Consider the following 18,042-nt stretch of genomic DNA (forward strand, 5'->3'; position numbering starts at 1 on the left):
TTTTCTCATACAATGTATTCTGAACTTGGTTTATCACTGACTTGAATCACAAGCGTTTTTACATGTAACCACACACAGGACTTTTTGCTATTCTACTTTTGAATACTCAGGAATGCATCTTTCACAACAAATGGCAATTAATGGGAATACAGAAGTGCGTATCCTCATTTTAGCAATGCTTTTGTTGTTGAGGAGATGAGGTCATTTTCTCAAACACACACAGCGATCTTTATTCAAATTGAAATACAGCTTTATGCAAAGCCGGATCATTTTGTTCTCATTAGTCGTACAACAGTTCAAAACATAACTTTCAGGTTACTTTACTGCCTGCCTAGCTACATGTACTATTGATTTATAGATTTTCCACTAACCAGCTAATATACTTATCTCTTATTGTTAATCCTAGATGTAAAGACACTGGAGCTCTGGTAAATGACAGGGCTCCATGGATTCCTCCCTCTATATGCTCATGAGTAACTTGAACCCCAACATTTCTAAGCCGTGTGACATAAATGAGACTATCATCTCTTATAGGATCATGTTCACATGTGAGGATGTAAGTTAATGGCAAATGCTGTAACTGGGAGTCATTGACAGCCTGCTATCCACAAGTGCTGGATAGGAAGTGCTCAGTTTTCCAAGAATGGGCTCCGTGTAAACATGGTTCTTTTTATACTTCTCAGGAAGGAAGTCACTCCAGTTAACAAACTTAAAAAGATGTCTTGATCCTGGTGGCATGTGTTCATTTCTCAGTATGGCCTGGAGCAGTGCTGTGTCTTCAGTCACATATAGGGACGCCAACTTAATTGTCATCTCCCTGGACAGAATTGGACCATGTTCATACTCTCGATAAGATGGCAGAAAAGTATCAAGTGATTGTAGGCCAGGATATATCAAAGCTTGTGCCTTAATTCTGTCTTTAAATTCTGGATCATTCTGCAGCTAGAAATATAATGGATATTAATGAATCAATAGCCTTCAAACAATTTGTAATTTCATTTTAATAGCATGAGACAAACAGATTTATCCATCTGAAACACTAGAGATCTGTCTCACAATGTTTACACAGTTAGTGAGAGACATGAGCATGTCTCATTCCAGTGTCAACCGTGCAGAAACAAAGTACTCTCTGCTGTTCACACATTGATCGGCATATTACAACCAACCAGGAAGATGAGCAGTCACAGCCTAGCAATGATGATGGGATGAGTATCTTTCTGATGTTGGGTTTTCCTTCACATTTATTTGTTTGTTTTAGAAATTTAGCTTTTGTTGTTTACAATAAAGTCATGTTGTGCATCTTACTGTCCCTCTGTCTCGGTCTCCCAAGTGCTCAAATAATAAGTGTGCATTTCCAAGTCTAGTTTTCCTAAAATAATTTTTGACTTAAGTAATATAGTAAACAAAATCTACAAATAAAATGAGATACAACTGCTAAAACTCACATATAAAGTGAAGTCAAATGGAACTTGCAGTAAGCCTAGGCTTCACCTGTGAGCATGAGTATTTAAAACAGCACCATCCTCTACAACAGCTGTGCCCCAGTGGCTGCGTCTACTGCGGTGCTTTGGGTATCCCAAGGAGTGCAGAGTGTTCCCAAGACCATGACCTCATGAAAGCATAGGGCATGAAGGAAAGTCCTTGAACTCTCATGAGCTCATCGCATGGTTACCCATCTCACCAACTGCAAATTGCAGTACAATGGAAAGGAGGTTCTGCAACTTCAGAAAGACATGACGAAGTAAAAACTTTTCCTAAGAGAATCTTTCCATGGTTTCTTCTTCTTCTTCACAGTGACCCTGGGGTAGGACGTTTCTGAATAAAAGGCAGGTCCCTCTGAAGACTAGAGTAAGAGTCGATTGGAACCATAGCGTCACAACTGGGGCAGGGTCATGCGCTAACTCCCTCATGTATAGTGGGATTGCTGCCTCCAAGTAAGCCAGCACAAACTCTTGTACTTGAGCAACAGCAAGGTTCAACCTTAGTTTAGCCTTTCAATTTTATATGCAAATACAGAAGAAAATGAGAAATTAGTAAAATCAGAGGCTGAGGATGTGGCTCTCAGTCAGTACAGTTTATGCTGACTTGAGTACAGATGTCCAGAAACAACAAAGCTAGTGATTGGGAGAAAGTCCTTCTGTGTATATGTTTGTCTTATTGGTTGATAAATAAAGCACTGTTGGCCAATAGGGAAGCAAGAGAGGTGGGACTAGGGGTGGAGGAGGATTCTGGGAAATGTAGTCAAGAAGAGAGTTGCCGTGTGATCCTGGAAAGAGAGGACGCAGCCTCATTCGTCCTCGGTAAGATAAGACCTTGTAAAAATACAAATTAATAATTATGGGCCAATAATTAATTCAGAGCTAGCCATTAAGAAGCCATAACAAACAGACAACAGCTTCATAATTAATACAGAGTCCTGCGAGTTCATTTGGGACTGACGCAGCGGCTCTGGGACCAGGCTGGCAGGGAGAATGCATGTTACATGCTAGGGATAGCAGAAAAAAAACCCTGTTGCCCAGCAAAGTTAACCAGACGGCCCATCTGGCTGAGTCAGTGTTCTCCAGGCTCTATGATAGACCACATTTCAAACATAAGGTAAAACAAGAGAAAGGAAGACACTGAGTGTCAACCTCTGACTCCTACATTCGTGATTACATTCATGAACATGTACATGCTCATGAACACACGTGAATACTCACACAAGCACGTGCACCCACACACAGAAGCATTATATAAAAATTGTGACATTTAAAGGACGGAAAACAGAACAACAGTTCTGGTAGTAGTTGAAAACTCCACAATCATTAAATCAAAAGAAGCTGGGGAAAATGCCATAGCACACAGCCTTCAAGGGAAGAACCATGAGGGAGTGTCTGGGCTTTAAATTTTGCCACTCCTGTGCTGTCCTGGGTGACTCAATCTGTTTTTCCTTTTCTTTTGTTTTTTTCCCCCTTATGGCACTGTAATTGTAAAGGTGATGAGACCTGCCTCATCCCCTACCCAGGGTCCCAAAGGTGAAATGCTTCTCAGGAGCGGAGGAGGAGATAAAAGATTTCTATTGTCACTTCACACACAACCTGAGGGCCACGCTCTTCATCTCACGTGCTCGTTATTGTTCTGTTTCTACTCTAATAATCCTGTCCTGCTTCTAACTTCCCCATGCTTCTTCTTCTATTCCAAAGTCTCTTTGGTCAAAAGTGCATTCCTAGAGCAAGTGATAAGGAGCTGAGCCGTTTACCATGGCAACACAAGGGTCCAAGGCCGCAGGAGCAAAACTTCAAGCAGACAGGGAGGGCACAGTACCCAGCGACAACTTTAAGACACAGATCTATTGTGAGCAGACAGGCAAGTGAAGACTAACTAGGCGGGCTTTAGGGTTAATGTGAGGTTAGCTTGGGACAGCGCTTTCCCATCTGCTGGCGGAGTGAAGCCACGAGGCTTTTGTCTGCTCTCTCTCAGAGAACTATGGTTCAACAACTTTAGACATAAGCTTTGTCTTTGGGCATCTGTGAATGTCTCAACTGGGGTCTCTTTGCTTTGGATACTAACACTGGTCAACTCTCTGCCAAGGAAGATAATTACAGAGGGGCAGACTTCTAAGTTCATACAAAGACCTGGTTGAGAGAGTAAGGGTATTGACTGTGATTACTTTCTTGCCAGAATCATGAATACCTGGGGGGAGTCATTCAATATTCCCAAGTGCATAGGGGAAAATGTGCCCAGTAATTGATTAATACACTGCTGGAGTTTTGGGCACAAATCGCATCATAGAAAGTGAATGCTATGGCTTCACAAGGAATTTACAGTAAGGACAGTGACTATTTGTAAAGCAAGTCCTCCCACCACCCTGTGTGTTGGCCTCCCCCATTGGAAAATGAATCCGGTGGGTTAGCCCCATGATCTGTCAGCTGCGTTCTCATTGCATGGTCCGGTGGTCCATGGCCTGTAATAAAGCTAGGAAAACTTCGTGGTGGCAGTATCTGTCTTTACTACTAAGAGATCATTTTTTTAAACTTTCTTGTAAAATATTTTCAAATAAAAAAAATCACGAGTACTCCTTAATACCTGTGTTTTCATCATGAACTCCAAAATAGTGGATCTCAGTACAGTAAATCCATTTCAGAATATCCTATGCCAAGTCCCCTAGAGAAACAGTGGTGGCCTTTTCACTGAAGAGGACAGTGGGGCAATTATGGAAGAATTGGAAGTGTCTAAATTTACCCAGGACACTGAAGACCTCAGGAGCACCAATGGAAATCTTGACTTTTGCAAGTCAGATGGATCACAGGGTCTGCTCTGGGCCAAGCATCTGAACCCTGGAGCACAGAAAGAAGACTTGGTAGCCACATCTCTGCTTTTCATTGTCTTTCCACATCTGACAGCCTTTTGTGTCACCGCACCAGGACTGTGGGAGAGGCTTCACCCTTGCTGCAGAATCTAAAGATTGCCCAGTACTCTGTAAAAACTTTGAGACTTTCTTCCAATTGCCCTAATGTCAGAACCTTGCGAGGAGAAACAGTGCGTTGTAAGGCTAACTCCCATCTCTCCAAATATAGACAAACTTGGGATTTTTCTAAAGAGGACAGCAATAAATATGGTGTCGTAAACTGCTTGGCCTAGTTACAGACTTCTCTTGCACACATTCTAACAGAACTGAAGTAGCCACTCCAGTAAAATGCAAAGGCATTTTGGGTAGCAGTAAGGCAAGGTTACTTAAGGCTTCCACTGCGGCTGGTGAAATAAGGGACACAAAATGTAGCGGGCGGGCATAAGGACTTAGGAGCTTTGTGGGCCCTACTGGCATCCCGGCACGGCAGAGAGAAATCACCATGGTAGCTCTGTGCAGCCATTTCTTTTCTCAACCCTGCAGTGCGTGCTCCTAAACCCCTAATCACCTTTGCTGATGTGTTTCTCTTATAATCTATAATCAAAAATGGTATTACATTTATTTATTATCAAATTATTATACGTGTGTCTAGCACCTTTACCTGGTAGGCCTATTTTCTAGTCCTCAGTAATTTCATTTTCTTAAAAACATTTAATCTACTAGCTCTAAGCTTTTCTTAAACAAGCTTTTTGTTAATCAAGCACACAGAACTTTTCCTTATCTTAGTTCAAGTCACAGGCCAAAATTGACTTGTTAATGAATTTTTACCAGCTACAAACACAGGATTAGTATTCCGGCAACAACTATCCCATGTATTGTAGTATTTTTCACCATAATCATATACACTTGTGTTTATATATTTAATGCCTAATGAAGAGAATCAGTTCCTAAATTTAAGAGCAATTTTCTTTAATTCCAGTGGACCAATGATCATTCCTCATCATATGATAAATGTGTGTGTGTGTATTGAGACAGGGTTTCTCTATGTATGCTTGGCTGTCCTGGAACTCACTCTAAGTTAGACTTACTTGGAACTCAGAGATCTGCCTGCCTCTGCACCTTGAGTGCTAGGATAGTATATATATATATATATATATATATATATATATATATATATATAGCATATGCTATTATGCTATTTATGTGTGTATATATACATACACTTTAAAGTTTATTCTGTTAAATACAAAGTGGTCTATCTTTATTCATCACGATAGTTTGTGTTTTTTAAAAATTTTTACTGCTGACACTTTCTGAGCCATTACAGTATGTAACTATCCTTTTATTTTTACTTAACTAACCCATTCATTATCCTCTTATCTTTCTAAATATCTTGGCAGAGCCTTGAAAATGAAGCTTCATAGGGAAACATCACAACACTGCTGCTCCCTGGTGAAGTGACCCATTTTAAACCTCTAACTCATTGTGTTAGTTTTCAGTCTCACAGTTTAGAATAGTGTCATTCTTTTCTGATGGGACATTAGCAGCGGGAATACTGAGTGGGGCCAGAGCAGCCGAGGTCTTGTTGCAAGTCCTGATTCCAGAAGGACCTCAGGTCTGGTTAACAGCTCAGCTGCTGCACCCTTGGTAAGTTCTTTGTTATCTGGGGTTTGTACAATGGTGAAATGTTTCAAGTTTTTTGTTTGTTGTTTTTTTGAGACAGGGTTTCTCTGTATTGTTTTGGAGGCAGCTCTGTAGACCAGGCTGGCCTGGAACTCACAGAGATCTGCCTGCCTCTGCCTCCCGAGTTCTGGGATTAAAGGCGTGTGCCACCAACGCCCCAAGGGGGTTTGTACAATGGAAGTCTGACATCACAGTTCGTGCAGTTCAGAAGTGGACCCGGCGTATCAATTCATTCATGTTGCCAGGCAAAACTCACAATAACATTCATGCGTTAAAAGTTTTGTTAATGAGAAAGATGAAAGAAAACTTGAAAATGAGAAATACACTATCCATAGTGAATGTAGACAGTGTCTTAAAGACATAGACAATGCTCAGTATCTACGCCAACAAATAGTAGTTATGAAAAGGACAGGAAAATATTCTGTAACATGAATTAACGAGAACAACAGACAAGCAGACACCCCAGAGAACTAAATTATATGCACTTTTTACTTATACTTTAAAATGCAATAATTTATTGCTAATGAAAGACATGCATCTTTATCTGTGTAAAAATAAGATAATTTTCAATATGATTATGGCATGAACCGTATTCATATTAATATTTCTAGTGTCTATGAACAGGGGTAAGCAATGTCCCTCCATTCTTAAACATCATTGAGTTTTCCATTCGTGCAAATATCCTGTGTTTATATATTAAGACTAAATATGAACGAAATGGGATTCCCAAGGAAATCATTGCACTTTATAAATGAAATAGTTTTATTAGTTATATTTTTTAAAATCACAAAACACACAGCTTTATCTTCTAGTACATCTCTCTTCTGTTTTTCTGTTAGAAAATCATGATCTGCTTTAGGACATTGGTTTTTTGGTGCAATGATGACTCCATCAAACAGAACATTAAAATTATTAAAGAAAAAATTTGAGTGTTTTTAGGGCTATAGGAGATGGCATTTAATTGGGATTTTATACTAGCTGAATAATTAAAAATGTAGTTTCCTTAAATTAATTAGTCTTGAAGAAGGAAACATATTGATTGGTTGAATGGTTAGAAACAATTAAAAAAAAAGAAGCACCTGGAAGTATTCAATAAAATTCAATAAATACAAATTTTGAGACTACATCTATTTTATAAAAGGAAACTAATCTATATAAAGTAAAATAGACAATGTTGTTCTACAAACACATTTGAAGGAATATGAGTCATATATTTGACTGAGATTACTTTTAAAATATTAGTTATTGGAGAGTAATTATTTAGCAATACTCAGCAAGAATTTTAATATGAGGTGTCTTGATTTTATTATAGTAGGAATTCTTCTATCCAGTCGAGATATGTTGTGTTTGACAATCTACGTGTTATCACATTGCCATGGTTCCTCAATATCAACTTGCCTGGGCTTAGAACCATGTAAGGGATTGTACCACATCTCTGGGAGTATCTCTAGAGTTCCACAGAGAGATTTAACTAAGAGGAAAATATTCACCTGTTACCTCCATATGGTTTGAGCTTCAGGAGAACAAAGGAAAAACAATCAGGAATGGAGCTGAGTACCACCAGCAAACACCTCTTTCTGAATGCTTCACTTGGGAATAAGAGCAAAAAGCCTTTCCATCAGCCACCATGATAGACAACTGTTGCAACCTACCAGACCATTTTCCTGCCACAATTCAGGATCCATTATAACTCCTTTTCCCTCCTTCAATCGCTTCTTGTGAGATGTTTAGTTTCAGAGGGGGGAAAAAAGTAACTAATTTACTCATCAACTCTAATGATACACAAATATTGAAAAGTTTTTTAACAGCTTTCCTTGTAAATTCAGTAAGTTGTGAACAAAAATATCCTCATTAAAAATGAATAGAGTTAGAGTAGTTCCAAGAGACTGGTAACTTTTTCCCCAACATTGGCAGGTGAGCCAGGGTCATTGTGACAGTTTTCTTTCTTTTATCTCTTTCTTTTACCACATGACTATTTATTTCATTAGTGCATAATGGCAACACTATTTGTAGCACACCAAATGCAATGGCGTGAGACTAGGGACATAGCATTGTTTTTGAGTTGCTGGGCCCATAGGCTCACAAGTTCAAGGCCTACGCAAACTACAGATCAGTTCAGGGAAAGTTATCCAAAGCCCATTTTGAAATAGTAGTCTTAAAAGAGAAGGTTGCATAATTCTGTGGTAGAGTATCTACCTGGCAAGCATACAGCCTTGGGTTCAATGCCCAGAAACTGCCTCCTACTTCCTAAAACCTTCCTTAGCATTAGACAAAGCCACATATAAAACTAATGTTCATGAAAATGGCTTTCTTGTTGAGTTCAAATTTCACAGATAGAACTTTAAAAGTAGTGCAAATACACCTAAAACACAACTTTTGTGTGTTAGGATTAAAACATACATAGCATATAATGCATACCAGTTGGGTCACTATTGCTGTCAAGGTACCCCCCGAACTGTCTCCCATAATGCAGATTCTAGAGGGATCCACTCCAAATTCTGCAAGGACTTTAGCCCAGAGAAAGAACTTGATCACAAAAACACAGTCTTCAAGGGAAGCTGGGAATTGATACTGAGGAGCAAGTCTGTAGCTGTAGAGGTAAATTAAGCAAAACACAGCAAAGGCCTTGTTAAAACCATGCAACTAAATATCTCTCACTCTCACCAACAGACACATTTTGAATCACTAATTAACCCCGAGCTCACTGGTAACTTCTGTCATAAAAGTAGATTCCAGTTGAGGGTTTCAGGTATTGGTTCTAAGGATGAATGAATGAGTGAGACATGTGAGTTATCCCTGGGAAGCCTGTGCATTTCAGTGGCCCCCAGTGTGCTTCGTGACTCAAAACCAACTAAGAATCATTGTCAGGATTTTCGAGATACTTTAAATTCAGACAATATAATAGTAAATATGACTATTTTGAAGAATGTGACATATGAATATTTTAAATATACCAATGGATCTTACTAAAACGTTCCGATTGATTCATACAGTTGAAATAAGACTAAGTAGTGTTACATTAGCTTGTCTTTAGCAGTGTGTGCCTGCACTCTATCATAGGAACATCAACTTGACTATTTCATTGTTTAACTCTATCACCTTCAAATCCATTGGAATTGGCAAACTATTTATGTGATTATGTTGAGCAATGTTCATCAGATGGTCCTTGTGTTTACATTTTTAATCTGTGCCTGGAAGATTTACAATTAGCACGATCTGAGCATAACAGTACTAAAACATTAATATTCTTCAAGGTAAAGAATAGCCAATACCTTAAAATGCAACCTGTAGAATTCTTTTTTTTTTTCGTTAGTTTTTTTTTAAATTTTAAATAGCTTGTTTTACATGTCAATCCCAGTTCCCTCTCCCTCCCCTCCTCCCGCACTCCCCTTCCACCCTCCCTCCCACCCTATTGCCACATACTTCCACATAGGGGATGTCTAGAGTCTATCATTTTACTCTTGGTAGGGTCAAGGCACTCCCCTAAGAGTCCAGGCTGAGAGAGCATCTCTCTTTGTGCTATAGGCACATGAAGACAGATTGTATACCAGGAATAGACACTGATCCACAGCTCAGAGCCCCATAGGTTGTCCAGGCCTTCTCACTGACACTCACATTTGGGGGGTCCAGATCAGTCCCATTCTGGCCTCCCCACTGTCGGTCTGGGGTCCAAGAGCACTCCCCTGTTCAGATCAGCTGTCTCTGCTGGTTTTGCCAGCCCATTCTTTGCCAATTTGCTCATCATTCCTCTCTCTCTATCACTGGGTTCCTTGGGTTCAGTTCAGTGCTTAGATGTGTGTTTGCCTCTGCTTCCATCAGTCCCAGGATGAAGGCTCCCGGATAAACAAATGTCACTATTTAAAATCCTTCCCTAAAGTTATATTGTGTTAAACTTAGTTGAAATGGCAGCAGTAAAGGCACTGCATAGTTGCTGTCACAATTTGTATATTTCTTAAAACTTAAGCAATTTGTCTGGTTCCATTTTGAAGTAATTATGAGCGGGACAGAACTGATCTCTCTAGTGTATCCTACCTGCAACCAATATACGCTCAACCATGAAATTCCTTAGAGTGATTCTGTCTGAGGCCGACAGTTCTGTACATCTATTTCTTCACTAGGGAACCGGAAAGAGGCATGCAGCAATTTCTTCACCCTCCTGCTGAGAGTCTCAGTGGCTCAGAGGACACATGGGAGGTCCTAAAGTAATAAGCACTTACTCATATTTTTGCTCCGTTATTGCAAAGGTTTGCAAAAGTCATGTCATGAAATATTTTAAGACTGATCATTTGGATAATATCTCGAAGTGTTCAGATTACTCAAAAATCTTCACCTAACTGGAATTAGAACCAAGAACAGCTCTAACCCCCACACAGCGACTACAAACAACTCACATAAAACCCAGTGTCTCAAGGAGATAATGAATAAACTTCCAAGGGATGTTACTAGCAGGTAAAATCGGGTGCTTTAGAATCCTGGAGTTCATCATCCCATGGATTTCATCGCTGTGTTAACAAAGATGCTTATCCCTCTGGTCTCATGCTTTCTCTACAGTTGTAGAAATAAAAGCAAAGACTGACGCCTTGAGGACACATTAACAGCAAAATCATAAGAAAACTGATATGAACAAATATCCATAGGATATGGGTAGTTGATGGCTTGGTGACAGGACACTGAAAAAGCCAACCTACATTGTGAAGGCAAGGGCTGTGGTAAGAAGTGTGATCATTCTCTTACTCTATTCCCAGAACAACAGCATCAAGCTTGTTTGCTGCCCATCTGTTCAGGTCGTCGTAAGCTGACATCTCTGAAATGAAAGAAACAAATATTAAAACGGTGTCCTGTAAATAGAAAACAATGGAAAGTAAGTGACTCTTAAGATGTGAGAGAATTGTGAGTTATCTCTGACTGATGGAAACTCGACAGTCTCCTCTTTCATTATCATGCAGATGTACACTCTGTCGGAGTCCAGGAAAAAAAGATCGTCTGTAACTCATTACCACCATATTCCACAGGACTCTTGGAGATGTATTAGAAAACCAGAAATTAAGTTGAAGATAACACTGTAGACAGTATTATAATTTTCACAAATACAGAGATACACCATAGTTATTCTTTTTAGGAACTTTTCAATGAAGAAGTATCAACTTACATAAGACAAGGTGTACTATTTGGTGTAATTAAAACAATTGAGTTTTTCTTTTACCAGAAGCTTGCATATTTGCAGAGGGTCATACATACTTAATAATCTTATAAGTAAACTTTAGGTTACCTTTCTGCATAGAATTGACAGTTTACATTTTCATTGAAATCAAATAAGGGCAGACTCGTACATTTGTAATTCCTTACAAAAGTTAACCATATAAAATACAGAGTTAATAAATTTAAAAGATGTAGAAAGAAAATATTTTCCTAAAGTTTTAAGATACCGTAATGTCAAGATTCTTTTTAGTTAGCAATATATACAATTCACCTACAAAGCATAAATTGCCATCTGTCACATTAATCATAAAAGCATAATAATTGCCAGAGAACAAATAAAAGAAACACGGAGTTATATCTTAGCAAATGTGTAGCTGGGAGTTCACAGCTTGGGGAAGCATGTATAGCTAATCATGTTTGAATTATAAAGTTACAGAGAACAGAGGCAGAACATAGACAAAATAACAAAATGTGTGCATCTACATGCCAATGTTTGACAGAAGATTTATCAAGAAATGAGTACCATTCACGAAATGTTTATCAATAACTCATGTGGCCATATTTTCACATCATGGAAGGTTGAGAAAGAAGGCAACAGAAGCAAAGAAGTGCCGGTGAGCAACCAGAAATGAAAGGCCAGGAAACAACGTAAGTGGTAATCTACAGAGTGTGCACAGGAACGAAAAGATGCTCAAAAGTTTGGGTCCAGACCATGTCATAAAGGGTAGGAGCTAATAGGGCTAAAGTAGAGCATGGTTGCCATTACTGGGGGATATTTGCATTTACTGTGTTCTTGTGCTGTTTATTTCCCCCTTTTAATCTTTGAGAAAAGAATAGAATGCTATCTGCTAAGGAATCCGTGTGACACACTAATGACCAGGTATGCATTCCAGTCCCAAGCTGAATTTATTTGAACTTAAATTCAGCAACAATGTTAAAGATGGAAAACAAGACCCCTGTCTACGGGATGGACATGAGAGCTAGGATGGAAACAGTAAAGAATAAAGCAGAAGACAATGCAGGCTCAACACCTAAAGAATGTAATAATAAATTCTGGGGATTTTTAAATATTTGTAAAGTCTAAACAATAACTTATTTCCACATGGTTTTAGTTTTTCTTTTTTTTATAGTGGCTGTAGCTGCAAATGAATGGATACAGTTAAGGAGAAAAAGGAAGTGCAAAGAAATTTCTTTCATTCAAGGCAACAGTGGAGATTACTGGTGTAGCAAAGCGGTCACTTTCATGTCACACAGCTTATAAAAGAATCAGAAGAGAAACACACAGACACTGCAGTGTATGGAAACACGTGTCAAGAAATAAAACATGACAGTATAATAACTTGAAACAGAAACCAGGGTCAACAGAGGTCAAGACAGAAGACACAGTACACACTTTAGGAGTCAACAAAGGGGGTAGGGACAATTGCAGGTAGAAGAAACACAAATCTAATGATGATTTGGAAGGAAACACCCCCAAGGAAAGCAGAGAGACTCATCTTGACCAAAAGATAAACAGGTCTTTCCCCAAGACACAGCTAGAGAGCAGTGAAGAAGGGATCAGTAAGATTTCAGTAAGATGCCGATAGTGTGAGTTGGGTAGGGGGAGACATGGCCTGGGAGATGCCAAACGTATGGACTTGTGTGCTGGAAGGGGTGGATAAGGCCAGAAACAGGATAGAAATTTAGAAACGTAATTGGAGTAAAACAGAGGGACTAACTGCTTTTGAGAGGTGGCATATTCCAGCAACGGCGAGAGCATAGATGACATGCTCAGCAGTAGCAGCAGCCTGAGTGCCCTGATTTCTGATGATAGGACTGTTGCTTCCTCCTCTCCCTAACTGTGGGACTTTGAAAACATTCCTTCATCTGTTTCTTCACCACTCAAACACTGATGACAATGCCTGTCTGAACAATGCTCACTCAGTTGGCTGCCCCGATGAACACAATAGCATTTCTGCTTATCCTGAAGTGTTCCAGCTATGAGGACAAAATAATGGATCAATAATTAAGCTATAGGCTCTTTGAGAAAAAGAGTGTTATCGCTTGTTTCTTAAGTACATGGTACAGTATTACAACATATTGCTGCGGAGTGAACCCATAAGTCATCAAAAGTCTGAAATGGTGTTTATGTGTGCTCATATGTGTGGGTGTGTCTAGACGTAGGTCTGTGTGTCTGTCTTAGCTACTGAAGTAGTCTCTAGACAGCAACTAATGACTCAGCTTTATTTTATTATTTTAACAAAAGGTTATGTTTTGGATTCCAGGCTCTGTATTATTTTTATATCACAATCTACAACTTAGACAATTATAATTGAAGTATGGCAGTGATTACATTATTTCAGACACAATAATTAAAACACCTGGTTCAGTTCAATGTTTATCTTATTTATGCATTTAGGTAAATCTATAACCTATGCTTATTTGTTGCATTTTCAAATCTAGGATATCAATATACTTATTTAAACCATATTTTTCTAACAAACCATCTTATTTCTACTTGATTTTTTTTATTTACCAAGGTGTAAATGAAGAAATATTTGTGATCTATGACCCATACATTCCAATGTATCACTGTTAAGATGCATGTACTATCCAAATCAAGATTGTATTGACAAATATGCTGTCAATTTATTGATATGAGGCACATAGAAATTATTTAAATATGAATATTGGAACAACACACACATTAAAGGTACACTTACTGCAACTTCCCAAGACAAATGCACCACCATGAATGAATATTATAGCTGGTCTCTGCCTTTCAGATGTCATTTTTGGCAAGTACAGACGAAGAGGAATGCCACCAAAGTTTGTGTCAATCACTGTAATGTTTTCATCTGAAATTGGCTTTGTAAGGTGAACTGCTGTTGCAGTTAAAAATACTTCTTCATATTTCATAAGACCTATGTTTTCAAACAATGTGGCCTATAAACCAAGAAAAATTTTAAATATTATACATTTTTACTCTAATAACAATAAATACACATAGATGCATTGATACAAACAAAGACAGTGTGATGATACCCTAGAGAACTGATTTTTGTGTCCTCATATTATTTTGGTAGCATGAAAATCTCATTGTGGTTATCTGCATCCGACTTGAACAAGATTGAGTTCCCCAATAATTTATCAAGGATAAGGAATGGGTCAATAAAATCCCTTGTCTTCTTGAGAAAATATTGGTGTTTATGGGCTAATAAGGAGGGTGTCATTTTCTTGCATACCTGTTAATGAGTTGCCCTTGCTATAGCAAATAATCTCCTGCCAATGCTCAAGTAAGAAACTCTATTAAATTCATTGAATCTCACAAAAGAGTGAATACATTAAAGTAAGAGGGGGCTTTTTGAGAAAATGAATTCCAGTAGGCCCAGGAAGGAGTGGGAGTAAATGCATGAATCTGTCAAACAAGCAAACAAACAAACAATAAATGCTCGGAGATTGTCCTGGAAAATGCATCCCTACTTGCTGGCTTTTATAGGGCTGTAAGTTGCAAAGCATACTTTCAGAGGAGGAAAGCCATCAACAACCTTACCCAACAGTGAGCCCTGAGAACTACAATAGTCACTGGACTGGCAAGACTTGCCCAATCTTGCAATAGCCCTTTGAACATTATGGGAATAATCAACCATGCTCTTATTGGATTTAAGTTCCATTACACAAGACAAAACTCATACCTGACTGCATTGCTGGGTCATGAGCCTGAGAATAGCAGGTGATAGGCCATAGGGACGAACCTACTCCTGTCACTCTATCAAATGTACATACTACTAAACTGAGTGCTAACGATGTATTGTTACACCCGTACATTGGTGCACCTCTCAGTCCTCTTCTGAGAAAGTTCTGTTTGCAGCAGATGGTGATTAACACAGAAAGGCAAAGTAGGAGACTACTGAATACCCAGCTCTGATATCTATACGCTTGCATCTATATGGAACATCTCCACCGCTTTCTCTCCTGCCAAAGTTCAGAGATCATTGCAGGAAAGGGTACTGAAAGACTATGTAAGCCAGAGATGCTTAACACCTACAAAGAAGCAGTGTCTTCCAGACACAATATGGCAGTGTCGTAAATGAACCCAGTAATTGTGACAGTGTGCACAAGGACTGCACAAGCCTAAGTCAGACCCATGCCTGCTACAGAGAAAGAAGATGGCTGCAAAAATGCCACACTTAGCCTACCATCTGTTGGTAGTTTATAGACACTGGGAGAGGAGAGGAAGAGTCAGCTTCCTTTAAGGGTATTTCCCTGGGACATCCAGTGCATGATGGTCACACCATGAAGAGGATAGGGGAAGTACAAATCGGACTAGGTGAATGGGGGCAAAGCAGGAGGACACGAATCTAGATGAAGAAGTGTGGGTGAATCTGGAAGGAATTCATAGGAGGGGTAAATGTGGTCAGAAATCACTGTACACGGTTCCTAAAGAACTAATTTTTAAAATTACAAAATAATGGAGGAGACAGAGACCAAACTGACTATCTTGTCACCAAATGAAGCTTCCTGTACCAGCATTGGGTACATCTAATTGAGTTGTTCTCCCAAGGGGTCCTCAAACAATTCAGGCTGTTACCAAGACTCTAGCTTGTTCTCTATAAACTCACGGAAAGGTCCCATGGCTGAAGACACACAGCCAGACATTACACAGTGTGTTAGTCCTTTGAACACTTAGCCTAAGTGGGATGCCACCCTCAAATCCCTTCCTTGAGAGCTCAGGAATCCCTGCGTGAGAGAAGGCAGAAAGAGTATAAGAGCCAGAGAGGGTCACCGATACCAAGAAAACCATGCATGTCCTCTATACCAACAGGAGCAAAGTTCATAGAAATTCACAGATATTGTAGAAGCAGTAACAGGGTCTGCCTGGTTCTGAAACAGGCCCTCTGTGTATACATATTATGGTTTCCAGTGTAGTTTTGTTTGTTTGTTTGTAGTTTTTAATGGGATTCGTTAATATACAGATGGAAAGGTCTCTGATCCTTATGCCTTCTCTCGAGATTTTTTTTTTCCTCTTACTGGTTTTATGTCATCCAACTTGGATGTTTTTATCTTATCTCATGTTAATTTGTTATATTTTTAAAAAGTGAATGAAAGACTTGCCACTAGGAAAAGGTTAATAACTTAGCTGTCATTTATATCTGCTGGGAGAGGTAAGATCCCCTGGAATGCTCTGGGTACATCAACCATTCTGGGTCAGGCCTCATGTTTAGGAGTAGTTGACAACATATAATATGTTCCACAGCATTTTTGTGTGTTTCTATTTGATTACAATTTGGTGTTTTGTTTTGCTGTTTTTTTCTACTTTTGTTTGCATGTGGTTTTATTTTGTTTTCTTGGTTTGAGGGGTTTTGATATTGCATTGAGCTTTTGTTTTGGGGGAAAGAATTTAAAGTTGCATGGGTATGAAAGGGAGATAATCTTGAAGGATTTAGGGGAAGGGAAGCATATCATCAGATACATTTAAATATTAAAAACTTTTAGATAATAAAATATAATGAAATTGGAAATAATATTTTATCACTTTGCATAATTATAAAAATACTTTAAATCCATTAAATACGTCATGTAAATTTTAACTTTTATATCTTTCTTATCTCCAGTCATGGAACAAATGTAGATACTCTCTATACTTCATTAGCTAAAACCCCAGACATTGTAAAATGATGCTTGTCAGCATATACTTTCTTATATACTTAATGCCAGTGCTACAGTGTGGTTATTCATTTTGCCATCGAGAAAAAAATAAACAAACTTAATTAACCAGGCTGTTTAAGATCTACCCTCATTTGATACTTATGTGGAAAGGGGTTCATTTTAGGGAAAAGAATGGAGGTAAACACAGAAGAGGGAAAGAAGAAACTAGCAGGGTACAAGTGATAGGGGAAATGGGAAAAGGGGGTGGGGGATACAAAAGAAGTAGGGATGTAGATAAAATAAAAATATGGATATCTGAAAAGGCTACAAAGAATCATACTATTAACTACTTACATAGAAAATTATAATACACATTATTCTGTATATAGATATACATGTAAAATTTTGTGAACATTTTCAATCTGGGATGTCAATGATTCCTTTAAGAGTCAAAGACTACATAACCCAAACTTCAGGTGAGACTTGAGATACTTTCCTTTGAATTGTTGAAGACAATGGTCCAAGAGACCACCAAACATTCATCCTAACGCCATTGTCTTTGTTACTCCTAAGAGATGGAGAGTAAGATCCTGTTGCTGAAGGTGTCATGAATATAAGAAACAGAGCCCAGAGAGCCATGAGCTGGAACTGTCCTGAATGTCTCCTCCCTGAGGACTGGCTTTCTGTCCTGACCTGTGGAACATTCAACGTAGGATTGGAGGACAACTAGGAGAAAGATGGGGGACAAGAGATATGAGAAAGGACACCAAGACAGGGGTCTGACAACCTTTATTTTATTTATAAAGGGGAAGTGAGGAGGGGAAGGAATGGGGGTGTAGTGCAGCAGCAAGGACGCTGGCAGGCAAGAGGTCAGTGGGAGAGGTGTTGCCTGGTAACCTGATAGCAGGGTCCAATCCTATCTATTACAATTTACTATTGCTCAGGCATATCTCCTGAGAACTTTGTAGTTTTCCAACTAAGCTAATCTTTAACGGACAGATAAGCCACAGGCCTGTTACTTGGAATTTGCTTTATGTCAGAAGAGGCAGCAGGGTGGTCTTGGAGTCGTGACTTCTCTATGAGGACATGATGCTGCCGGATTGGTCTTATGGCGGAGGCCCCTGATGTCTTTCATTGTACCAGAAGGCATCATGCTGGGTTCCAAATGAGGGAAGCAAGAAAGAGTCATCCGCACATATGGTTCT

The 18,042-nt window shown here is 39.0% G+C and overlaps 1 protein-coding gene across 1 annotated transcript; it reads right to left on the bottom strand.

The window, feature by feature from the left end:
• Positions 1 to 217: 217 nt before the first annotated feature.
• LOC101838337 (arylacetamide deacetylase-like 2) lies at positions 218 to 10,812 on the bottom strand. The gene is given in 4 exon segments (XM_013118990.3): positions 218 to 594; positions 597 to 942; positions 8,429 to 8,600; positions 10,745 to 10,812. Coding segments are annotated over 4 exon segments (828 nt in total). The 3' UTR covers positions 218 to 352.
• Between the last annotated feature and the right edge of the window lie 7,230 nt (positions 10,813 to 18,042).

Source organism: Mesocricetus auratus, unplaced genomic scaffold (genome assembly GCF_017639785.1).
Source record: "Mesocricetus auratus isolate SY011 unplaced genomic scaffold, BCM_Maur_2.0 Super-Scaffold_100011, whole genome shotgun sequence".
In the NCBI taxonomy this organism is placed as follows: domain Eukaryota; kingdom Metazoa; phylum Chordata; class Mammalia; order Rodentia; family Cricetidae; genus Mesocricetus; species Mesocricetus auratus.